Source organism: Calidris pugnax, unplaced genomic scaffold, assembly GCF_001431845.1.
Source record: "Calidris pugnax isolate Ruff unplaced genomic scaffold, ASM143184v1 scaffold44, whole genome shotgun sequence".
Lineage (NCBI taxonomy): Eukaryota > Metazoa > Chordata > Aves > Charadriiformes > Scolopacidae > Calidris > Calidris pugnax.
In genome coordinates, this window is record NW_015094506.1 from 50,250,367 (window position 1) to 50,263,046 (window position 12,680).

Genomic DNA, 12,680 nt, shown 5'->3' on the forward strand with positions numbered 1-12,680 from the left:
GAAACATGGCCAGAATATGATCAAATATTAAGGTAAATGACATGCTAAGTAAAAAGGCAACATGTTCTGATTGGGAACTTTTAAAATTCTTGCAAACAGCAAGATCTTTTACAGCACATTGTATTCTTTTTTCTTACCTTTTAGAAGTGGGGGCATATCTGGAACAGGAGTTTCCATCCCAGGCACAGTATGGGTCTCTGGCAAGGCAACAATCTGCACAAGCCTTCCCATACGTGTGACATCTGTGCAGAGAGAGCTGAACCAATCCATCCCTGGAACCAATGTACAATTGTTGCTGCAAATCAGGCAAAGCGAATGAATTAGAAGCATTCTCCAAGTAGCCCATTTAAAAATTTCCCCTCTTCAGTGCCACGCTTGCAGACTTTCAACTTTGTCCCAGATTTTACAAAATAGGGTAGAATTCCTCCTTCACCATAAAAAGTTTTTCAGGGCTCAGTGTAAACTGGCCAGTCCCCATCAATCCCTGACAACACAGCAGAGAGGAAAGGGGACTGCAGTCCTGGCAAGACACCAGCACTCAACACCCTTACACCTTTGGATTTGTGCTGCAATAAAAAGTCAGAAGCAAACCATGGAAAGAATGGTTTAATAACACATTTGAAAACAAGTGGCTGGATAGCCATGACATTAAGAATCTGGAAACTAGGGATGACCTTGTGTGAATAAAACTTCATCTTCTGCTTCTGATTCTTAGGTAAGATGGGGATAATGTTACTCCCCTTTCCCCAGTGTGCAAGTAGATTGCCTGTTGAGACAAGGGTGGTCCAAGTGCTTGCTGTTGAGCCAGAGCTGGCTCATGCAACGGGTCCAGCTGGCTTGCCACCTTTTTTCAGGGGAGATGGGACACAGCTGTGCTGTGCGTGCCTGAACGGCAAAATACCTCCTCCCATGTGAGGGAGGCGTGTTGTGCCGGAGCTGCTCTGGCCACTTCTGTGGGGCAGGGAGGGATGGCTCTGGTGTCATGCTGCCTCCTGAACGTGCACGTAGCCATCATAGAGCTTGGAACTGCCATAAAACCCTTTCCCATCGGGAGATTCCCAACTGGGACTGGCTCCTGTGACTGCCAGAATTGGACCACCCAGACTTAGACTGCAATTTTAGAGGAGGGGGACTGGTTTTCAGTCTGTGTGCACACAAATTTTAGTACAGTGAGGCCCTGATCTCTCTTGACTACTAATAAAAATAACAACAATAATAGTAATAATAATTTATTACTAGATTGTAAAGACACAAGTATTTCTAGTGTCCGGAAAATGAATGTGCATTGACTTCATTCACAAATCCCACTACCATATGCCTAAAGATTTGTTTCCATGAATAATTACCAGCGTGGGTACACAAATTACTGTTTGTAAGCAAATGTGAATTAGGCAGGCAAACAAGTTCAAACATGTCTCCATCTTTCCAGATATATTTTAAGAGTCACCCGTGGAAAGCTTGGCCAGTAAGTAACAGGTGTCACCTGAAAATAAGAAGCTAAGTGTTCTGTGTACCACATATCCCGCAGTAATTAAATGAGCTTGTGATTACCTGCTTCTGAGAAATCTCCATGGTCGAGATAAATGAAGGATGCTGAAAAACCAATTAGTAAGGTGCATTAGTTTACACATTCCCTGTTCTTAATGAAAAAAAAAAAAAGAGCAGAATTTAACATAAAAAAGTATTTAATAAAATTACAGATCAATTTTCTTGGTGTAAATAAATGTTAAAAACAAAAAACCAAAAAACACTAAACTCAAACCTCCAAAAATACCTCCCATAAATTTTCCCTGCTGCTTATGAGGCAACTGACTTTAATTCTTAGAGTTTGCAATCTATCCCATCCTGACTGGCAATGAGCCTTCACATCAACTCAAGTTCTTATTAAGCACTATTTGAAAGGCTTAGGTGGCATTTAAGGGATACATAGGCAGATCCTCTGCACCAGGATGTATTTCACTGCTATGAGAGACAGTGAAATTTTTGCCAGTGACTGATGTAAGAACAGGACAAAGCTCAGAGTATTATCTGTTGCCTAATAGAAGATGATTAACCTAAGCCCATTGTTTAATGTTAATGCAGTTCAAGGAAATAAGGGATGTTTTTTCAGCCCTTCATCCCCTTCAATTTTCTTGATTCAAAAACATAGAGGTAACAGTTATAAATGTTACCAATAAAAACATGAAGGAATGCCTGCTGAGCAGGAAAAAAAATAACTTTTTTTTTTTTGTTGTTTTAAATATGATATGGTACATTTGCCCTTGACGTTATGGTTTAAGAATGCAGCAAATTGGTGCACATACTGAAACTGCTGATTACTTGGCAAGCCACTAAGTAATCTTGAAATTTTCAAAGTGATGTTTGTAATTGGTGACCAATACAGTGGAAGAAGATACAGAGATCCTTTAAATCAAATTTTCATCAAAATATCAAAAGGCATATGGAGAAATACAGTCTTTGAAATAATTATTAAAAATCCTTTCCTTACACTTGGAGAACACTGCCTCTAAGTTACAAATTTATTTATTTAATATGGGCAGAAATTCTGGCTAAGACCTTGTACAGCACATAGGAGACAGGATGTGTGAGAAAGTAATCAAAATGCCACAAATGCAGATAAAATGCGATGAAAAAGCAAGGTGAAAACTGAAGAACTACACAGAATGAGAAAAAAATCAAATTAAGAATGCAAAGAATGAAGAAGGAACTACTAAATGAAAATCAGTGGGGAAGATCTCAATTGACACAGGTCTCAATTTCCTACTGTAACGATATGTTGACGTCAACTCCCTCACCAGGACTGAGGTTAATCAGAAATTGTGCCTGTGCAACAGAAAGGAGGTTTGGGCTTTTTTACAAGCTCTATTTATGAAGAAGTCATTGGTGTTAGCAGGATTCTGGTTACTTTTCTTGTTTAACACTCAGACAGAATAACCAAAGCAAAATGGTCAAAAAGGTTGAGTCAGCCTTCACCAATAAAAGTAAAACACATTGATAATCAAAACTAACTGTGTTTTATTTTCTTTATGTTTTCAGTTCTGAAAGTTGTTAAAGAATTCTCTGTATCTGTCGAATTTTGTTTGTCTGTTTTTAAAAAAATTATAATTGTACTAAGAATAGTCCCAAAGCCAAGACAATAGAAAAATTGGCATTAAAACCTAAAATACTATTAATAAAAAAATTGAGGCCCACAATGAGATTTCAAACTAGAACACGGCAGCTTAAATAAGACTTTCTACAAGTTTGAAAAATCATGGTCTGTTTGGTTCTGGACTTTTTTCAATTGACTTTTACTCAAAGAATACCAAGGCATTTAAATATTTACATAGTGTCCCTCTGGAAACTTGAACTAGTTCCAGTAAACAAACAACCAGACTGACAAAGCCAGTTTGGGCCTTATAGTCCCCTGAATAATATTTAATTGATGTTGTTGCTGTTAATGCTTACCTTGAATATCTGCAGCTCTTCCAGGACCACCTCCTCCTTAGTCCACTTCTCCTTTGTGATACTCACAACTTTCAAGACTGTACCTATGTCTGAAACAAACATTCATCATGTAAAACCCAAAGTTATGTTTCAGTATGTATGTGCCACTCCATTTCTTACTTCATCACAACTTGATCTCAGATTCTTTTCATTTTTAAACAGCTGATTCTGTAACCGATGTTAAAAAGATAAACTAAAAACTTAGACCTGAAGATAAAGCTAATGCATCAAAGATGTAGCCTTCAATCAAAATCCATCCCTATCTGCATCTATTGCTGCCTAGATAGCTCTATACAATACATTTATGGTTGTACTGTATGGCTGAGCCAACACAACTGTAGGCTGCTCCTGGCAGAGATTGTCTAACTCTCCTCTACACCAATGCAAATGCACAAACACAGACAAGCACGTGAATTGGGGTCCATCTGGCCTCAAAGAGATTCAGCTTAGGGAACTAAATTGGCAGAAAATTATTTCCTCTTTGTTACAGAATTAATTTTCATCCACTATAGTGCCTTAAACAGAAGTGGGTTTCATTTTAATGTGGGGAGTTAAGTAATGCACTTTTTAAATTTACCTTTTCATTTTTAGGGACATTTTTGAACAAAATCTCCATTCAATATCAAAGTCTTGACTTGATCATTACAGAAATTACTTCTTTGGATTTATCTGGGTTTTTTTTTAAAGTTAAATCTATCAATCAATTTTAACCTGAACTCCTACTTGGTGAAAAATATAGTTGCTCATTTCATCTCAGACCATTACGCAGTGGTGAATCTTGAATGGTCTTAAAAAGAACCCTTAAAAACTGCTCAGGGGAAGTGGATGGGCTGCGGGGCTGTGCAGTGTGGAAATTACATGGTGCAGCTTAGTCCTAAGCACTATGCATAGTATTGAAATGATGAAAAATAATACATTATAATGGAAAGAATGAGATTTTCATTCTTGTTTTCCTAAACTACTGAAGATCGCATTACCAATCAAAGCTAAAAGTATTACAGTTTGCCTTATGTATTAGAGCTTGTGTACAAGTTGGTTGCATATATTCAAACATATAACAAGCTTCTGATCTTCTGCTACTCAAAATCTTCTGGGTTATTTGGTATATCTGTATTCAGTCTCTCTATATAATATTTGAAATTTCATCTTTGAGTTTATTTTTTCCATAGGAGGAGTTTAGAGGATAAAATAGAACAAAAACATGTGCTTCTAGAAAACAAAACTCACTTTTAAGGGAAGTATTGCAGATAAATACTTATCTGTGTATTATGGAGTGCCACCTAGTGACTGCATGGTACATACTGGCCTTGACATCTCCCAAACAAAGCACTTACTTGGAAAGAATTAGTATTGGTGTAGGGTAGTAACTTATTGGAATATTGGAGTTGCTGGTCTTTCAAAAGAATTTCATTCCTATGAAAAATTTTATAGTGGAGGGTAGAAAACACTTTAAAGCAATGTCGATACCCACTAAGAGAATATTGTGTACATTTTAACTAGCGGACTCATCTTCTCAGACAGCTAAGTTTTAAATTACTTTTTCTCACTATTATCAGAAGAAAAGTAATATTTAGTGAGTACTCACATATTCTAGGCACCTTACAGCTTGGGAACGTGCTTCCTTTCCTTCTCTGTTGACTATGTTAAAGATTGCATTGAGAAAGCAAGAAGTTTTTTCCATCATCATGGCTAAAGCTCATTCCCAGCCTTCTCAGGCAGCAGGGGAGCAAACAGCACTTTAATCTTCTTTTTTATGAAACTGTGCTCTCTGACACCACTGTACTTGACTTGTGGGGATCATAGAAGGACTCTCACACCATCATTTTTTTGGAAGACAAGAGTTGTGAGAGGGATTAAACTGAGATACATAAGTGGTCCAAGAGAGACTCTGTCTCTGGACTTACATGTGTGATAATGCAGCTGGGAAGCTCCTGAAGGCTGAGACAAACCATCCTTATTAAGAGGCAACGCTCTGTGACAATTCACTCCTTTTCCCAAATCACTTCAGAATATCCATATCTATCAAGCTCTGTCATACTCTGTATGATACCAAATTTGCTTATAGGCCAGATAAAATGCTGTGCAACCCAACAGCACTGGGGTAGCATTCCAAGAGAAATCTAATTTTCCCTGCAGCTCATGGGAGTAGCTCATCCACTGCCCTCAGAGAAACCTTTTCACCTCCATGTACCTTAGTTTCACCTGCTTTGAGATGGCGATAATGGCCATGACCTTTTTATTTAAGCCTTCAGATCTACCAGTGCTTTATAAGACCTATCACTGGTGAGAAAATGTCAAACTGTGGATTAAGGTCAAGAAATTCCAGTGGAGTAAGATGGTAGATTATTACTTCAGAAAAGTTATGAATAGGTATGTTAATATTTCTTAGCATAGCATGCTGCTGGGTTTCATCCAGTAATTCCGAATTTAATTACTATGGTAAAACTAGACTTTTTCCTTAAGGCATATAAGTATCATAAAAATGTAAATAGATACATAATTATCCATAGAAAAATCTGGAAAGCATGCTTCTTCCCAGACAGAGTAGTTTAACACCTCTCTGTTCAATCCTGGTCCTCTTGGAGCCATTCATGTTGTAAGTAACATCTTTAAAAGTATTTAAGTGGAATTGTTGTTCAATTTTAAATCTTTCTTAGGTGGTCAATGTCAGATGAGATTTAATGTCGAAGCACCATGTCACTACTCACAACAGGAAGCACTCCTTGAAGTTATTAAGGTTAATTATTTTTTCTTTTAATTGACTATGGATGTGCTGCCAGCCAGAATTTGAGCCAGATTGCCATGTGATGTCAGGACAAGTACTGAATGGTACTCAGAGGTTAAGAAAGTCCAGGTACTCTGACCCTTAACTGGTTTATCACCTGTGGACAGGTGGCATTATAATCCCAATAGTAGCAATCACTTGAGCTGACAAATTAATCTTCGCATTTGCATGAAGACCTGCACAGAATCAGGACCATCTAAATGCTTCCCAAAGTTGCATGTGCAGTTAAAAGATGTTAATCAACAGGTTTATTCAGGACCTGTTGGGAGTAAAAGTGTTCTTAAAGAATGTGTTTTGTGCAAAATGATAGCGGAAGTCCTTTCTCCTACCTGTTCCTAGGAAAATAACATCATATTGCCCATCCTCTGCCATGACGTGATCCACCACAATCTGAGTCAGACGATAGTCCACATTGATTCGAGTGAATACGGGTCCTCCCGTCACTGGGTAAACGGATTTGTACATCAGTGGGTGGCGTTTAATAAAGCTAATGACTTCATCGGGAAAGTCTCTGGTAGACTTTATGAGTGGATCATAGGTTTTGCTTGGACACTGAATGAAAGGGAGAGAACAAGAAGATGAAAGGAATATTAGGAAAGAAGCATAATTAATCTGCAGGTTACTTGGTGTGGCAGGAAAGGTGTCTGGTCCAGATCAGCTGTTTCAGTTTGCAAAGCACACTTGCCAGTGGTTGGTAATTTGATTTACATTTGAAAAACTCGGCATTGATTTGAAAGTGTGGGAGCACACTGGTGGTGTGTCCTCCTCTGGTTCTTCAAAGGGTTGTTTTCTCCCTCATTACTCCACTCATTCCTCTTCTCTTTTAATTTTAACCTCTCCATAAAAGCTTTTCCCCTTCATTTTTCTTTGTCCTGCTCACATCTATTCTCCTTTATCTTTCAAAACCACCCCAAACTTGTTAGTTTGTTCATCTCTCATTAGTAGTACTACACAGAATTATAAATCCTCCATTCCTGTTAGTTATATGCCCACACCCGCAACTACCTATATATATATAGCAAGCTTTGAAGAAAAATTCTTATAAGCTTTTCTTTTTTTTTCTCTGTCAGAGATTTTGATAATCTAAATTAAAACTTAGAGAGAGTGTGAACTTTCTTAGCTTCTCTAAGATACTCAGGAAAAGAAGACAGCATTAAAAACCCAGCAAAATTTAGCCATAAACAATCTATAATATAGAAAAAAAAAAATCTAATTTTTCTTTAAATAGTGAAAAACTACTTGTATGTAATACCATAATGTCAGCAGTGTAAGCCACTTTGGAAATTTGGTCTTATGAATAAGTCACAAATTCAATCCATATTCAAGTTGAAATCAAGTTTTCTGTGAGAAAACATGTGAAGAAATCAGGTTGTTCAGTGATTTTTTCTCATCCCAAAGCAGCACTTCATCACTATTACTTCATTTTTTGAAAGTGCTGCTTTAAAACCTGAGAAATTTTCATGATGGGCTCAAGTACATCTGCAACGAATTTCACCTACTTGTTCCCAGCCCCACTTATGGGCGTCTTATAATGTTAGATATTTTACAAAGAAAATTAAGCCTGGAGTGAGGGAGACATGTCATGCTGTCTAGCTCTCATTTCAAAGCACAGGTACCAACATGCAGTTACATTTGCTTCACGCTGAACAAACTAGTGGAGGTCTCTGTAATAGATGTCCAACAGCAAGTCTAGAGTGCCCTCTGGTGGCTACCAAGCGGTAACCGCAAGTGTTGAAAGCGCAGGATCTTCTCACAGATCCAAGTTTTTCTGCTTTTAGTATTTCTGCTCCTCTTAGGGAGGCTGAGTTTCTGCCCTGTTGATGTAGTGAACCAGAACTGGGCAAGTTCCTCACCAGCATTCCCTGATGTTAGACTAAAAGTTTGATTTCTCTTGACAGCTTCACTCAGAGCTACTGGGGCAGAATAACCATGTTCATTTTTCCAGACTGAAACACCCAATTCTGCCTTTTTGCTGTATACAGCCTGCAATTAGAGGCCATAACTTTTCAGTAGACTGCATCTCCTGTGTCTTCTGTTTATTTTTATCTGAATAAAGGCAGATTCTCCAGGCACCAGACGGTCCCTGTAGCTCTGTATTTCTCAGAAGTGATTTTCTGTACTCATCTGAATAGCTGAAACTCCTGCCCAGGCCCATGGCTTGGCTGTTGCAGCATCCTTTTCTCTGGCTTTGAACTGCAGTGTCTCATGCTCTTCTGGTCCAGACCACTGCTACAGCAATCACTCCATCAGACACTTCTCCAGTGTCACTCGTTCACTGCTGGGGTTGACTCCCACCTCTATTCGACCCATACTGACAAACTAATCAATTCAGCTCTCTCTGGCTTACACAAAGTTAAGTTGGCTCTCACAGATCTTGCTTGAAGACCACCTGGAAACCTTTGCTTTTCGGGGTGAGCCCAGGAACACACTTGCAAGGTCAGTCATGTCAGTGAACCATCATCTCTCAGGGCCACCTGTCTCTGCTTTCCTTCCCATGGCTGTTTTATCTCCTTTCCATCCCTTGTTTTACATTTAGTCTCTAATCTGAGTTTGAGCAAACTTCCCTTTTGAATCTGGAGGAATCTAAATTTGTTACTGGGCACTATAAATCCTGGATAATAGTAAGACTAACTGGAAACATTATTTCAGTTGGTGACATATTAACTTTTACATATTAACTGTTGATTGCTTCTTTGTTAACATTATTTCCAAGTAAGTAATCCCTGTGTTTTCTGCCAGGTGGAGCCATAACCCAGTCTGTGAAGAAATGTGATTAAATAATGCCTTTGTAGTCTGCCAGGAAAAAGTTAAGATTTGATGTGAAGTTGCTCTACAATCCTCCTTCATGGCTAATTTTGACAGAGAAGACTTTAGTTCACATTCCCAAATCTCCAGCTTAACACGTTCAATTTATGGTGCCAGTTAAGGTCTTGCAGCTTGGATTTGTTCCATGATGTAAGGTTTGGCATTATCCAAAACATGCATTAGGAACAACACACACAGCACCAAGAGCTGAGGATGTTCCTCCTCCATTGACGGCAAACTCACAGAAGCCACAACTTCATCCATTAGCAGCAAATCCTTCCCCACAGGCTCAGGACCAGCCTGGACCCTTTTCTCCCTTGGATTTCCACTGCTCCTTTTCTGCCTGGGCTGAGGGACGCATGCAGCTAAAAAGGGAATGTAGCCTCCTCCCAGCAGGTACAGGTGTTGAGTACCCATGCCTAAGGATGAATTCTCCAGGCAGTAATTACAGCTAATAAAATGCAGAATTATCTCATCATATACAGTTCTATATGAATATGCACCTGTATACATACCCTAAATTCAAAGACAATAGCAACCAATTAAACAACAATTTCTGACTGAGGATAATATTCTTCGAAGTATCAGAGGTTACCTGTCTATTGAGAAACAAAACAGGCCAGTGAAGCACAGACCAGCTGATGTTCTACATCCACATCTATGGCCACATCTGAAATGCCTGTTGAGGGCAGTCCCTCATCTACCTTAGGCCTCAAACACTGTCACAGCATTGTCTGGGAGGTTATCAGCTGGAGCATGCATAAGCTATGGCAAAGCCTGCACTAGCATTAAACAGTGACTGTGGGTCTGCATTTGAACCTGATTTCTGCTTTTCTTTGGTAGAAATGTAGCCTCAGTGATTTATTTTCAGTCCTTGCTTGGACTGATTTTTATGGCTATTTAGAGACCTAACAGATTTTGTGTAAGTGCCACTTGCTTAGCATTGTTTCAATCCATAAGAGTTAAGCCTCTGCATCCTTATCTTCATAAACGCTCTGAAATTATATGCTGAAAATAGGGTTTAGGCTCCTGAATCACCTAAGAGATTTTGAAAATGTCTCCTGTACATAGTAAACCTGTGCCAATTTACATTAGGATATATTTCATCTCATATTCAATCATTTTGTTTCAATATACAATTTTAATGTACGGCTGTGAAAGTACTGATAAGAAAACAAAGATAGGTTTGTACTATTATCCAGTGATAACTGCTCAAAAGACATCCTTGAAAATACTTTAATACAAGTGAAAAAGAAGATGAAAGTACTACTGAAAAAACAGTTAAATTGGAAGCATATATTGCAGTGCGTTATCCCTAGGGGGTTTATGCCAGCATTTCTGTAAGAATGTCACCCTCTGACTTGCTGAGTGTGATCTCCCATGTTCTATTTTCTGTTGTGTTTTCAAAAATTAAAGTCTTTGCAAGGTTACAACTTGAGGTTGGCTTAGTCAGCTCAAGTTTTGAAGATAATATCAGTTGAATAATTTCACTAAGAAATTCATACTTTTGAATTATATAGCAAAAGAGACTACAGAAGGGGTGTGACAAAAAAAAAGGAAATGACATTTTAGATTTTAGACCTTGCGGTAAAAAAATAGTGAAACATAATACAGGAGAATAGATTCAGACAGTACAATAACTACACAGAAACCAAATCACATGCACACTTTCTTCAGGAATGAACATTTCTCCTTAGCTTTAGAACAACAAAGGTCTGAGTCTTCGTCACCTATACTAAAATCAGACCTCAAAAACCCTACTGATTTTAAAAGCATGTTTATCTTTGCAGGGACTGTTTGTAGGAATCAATAAGACAGAAATACGTGTGCTTTAATTGCTTTTGGATCAAAATTTGGATCAATTTACTCTATATAGGATGAGAAATAAACTCACTTCTTCATGACGCCAACCTTGCAATAATTCTTTTCCCTCTCACTGAGTTTTAGAGGTTGACTCTTCTGCATTTTCTGTGGTTCTTTTTCTCACTCACTACTCTGAGTGACAGTCTGCATCTCTGGAAATTTGCTGATTGCTTACCTATTCACAGCTCAATCCCAGAAGTTCATTTCTATGTGAAAAAGGGAAATAGCCCTATGCATCTTAAAGATGTCCAAGATGTTTGCCAAAAACTCATCAATGGAGGAAGATGAGAGCAATGACATCACTTACTAAAAACAACTAGGATATAATGTCTACCAATATGGAACTATAAAGTTGTTACAGTAATCCCAAAGGCCCAAACCCTACCATGCATGATACAGGGAAATCTCTGCCAGCTTGCACAGCTAATTTACTAGAAACAAGGAGGAAGGACCTGATCCAAAGATCCGTTTGAGTCAACAAGCTTTTCAGTGGGCTTTGGATCCCATCCTAAGACAGCATGACCACCAGGAACCGCTGGGCAGGTGTGACCCTGTTATGCTTGGCCAAGGGAGTTATTTCCAGAGGCATCACTCACTGTGGCATGATGGATGGAACAGGGGAATGAAAAATTCATTTTGGCCACCCTTTGGCAAAGTCCTCAGGCAGCTGTTTAAAGCTGTGTCCACCCAGTGTTGCAGAACAATTCCTGTAGGCTTGTGCTTCCTTTCATAGCAATCAATAGGATGTATGATGATAAAAGTGGGTGAGTGAAGCAGCCTTTCACCTCTGAAAATGTGAGTTCACATCCTGTTGCATGTCCCATGATAAGGGCATCAGTGTTCTCTGCCCAGTTCATAGAGGACATTTATTCACGTCATCAGCACCAGATGCTGTCTCAGATACTTGACATCTCCCACTGGAGACAATGAAAGATTTGCATTTATATCAAATGTCACCACCGGAGTAGGTTGGATTACTCCCACCTACTGTTTCATGTGGACTACAAGATAATCCAGCTCCATAAAAGTTCTTGCAACACCATCATTGTGCTATGCCATCATCTTCTGCTTATGCAACAGGGTGGAATTCATTTCACCTGACCTAGACTCGATTCTTATCTTTGCTATGTGTGAACTGAGGAGAGGAGGTGCTCGTCTCTTTCTTTCTGATGGAGAAGTCTAAACAACTAGCTCAGATTTGATGCTTTACTTCTAGGCAGCTGACATCAAGAAAAATTAATCATATTAAATTAGTACTGCTAGATAAGAATCCTGCAAGAAACTTATTCTTTATATAATTTATTCTTCTGATGTTGCTTAGGCCTTCACTGTCATGAATGATAACTCAATACAAATATATATGTTAAGAAATGAAAAGTAAAAAAAAAAAAAAAGGAAAAAACAGAACAGAAACAAAGTTAGAAGTGCTAATAGCATCTCTATTCAACTGCTGTATAAACTCTGTGGCACAAAACTTTTAAAGAATCAATTCAATTGTTACTTAGAGTTCTTCCAGTGCCTTCTGTGTGAGCTCAGTTTGACAATAATCAGCCTGGACAAAGTCCTAGAATCCCAGATGATCTGTAAAGATGCCTTTTTATTCCTCCACCTTTAATTTGTATCCAAATGTAATCAGGAGGTGGAAAATTGGGGCTAATATCTCTAAAATAAAAACAAATACACACTAACTTAGTGTGCGTATGTAAAGTTTTCTGTTTTTTTCACTTGTCATTAAATTTGC

At 38.5% G+C, this 12,680-nt stretch overlaps 1 protein-coding gene across 6 annotated transcripts in view; it reads right to left on the minus strand.

The window, feature by feature from the left end:
* Nucleotides 1-12,680, minus strand: part of SEMA3D (sema domain, immunoglobulin domain (Ig), short basic domain, secreted, (semaphorin) 3D) — a 148,460-nt gene that overhangs the window by 17,369 nt on the left and 118,411 nt on the right. For all 6 annotated transcript variants that reach the window (XM_014963798.1, XM_014963796.1, XM_014963792.1 and 3 more), the window contains exons 12-15: nucleotides 6,601-6,823; nucleotides 3,448-3,536; nucleotides 1,552-1,593; nucleotides 138-295 (exon numbers count right to left, since the gene is read on the minus strand). In XM_014963798.1, the coding sequence (XP_014819284.1) occupies nucleotides 138-295; nucleotides 1,552-1,593; nucleotides 3,448-3,536; nucleotides 6,601-6,823 (512 nt within the window). The remainder of the gene's footprint in view (nucleotides 1-137; nucleotides 296-1,551; nucleotides 1,594-3,447; nucleotides 3,537-6,600; nucleotides 6,824-12,680) is intronic.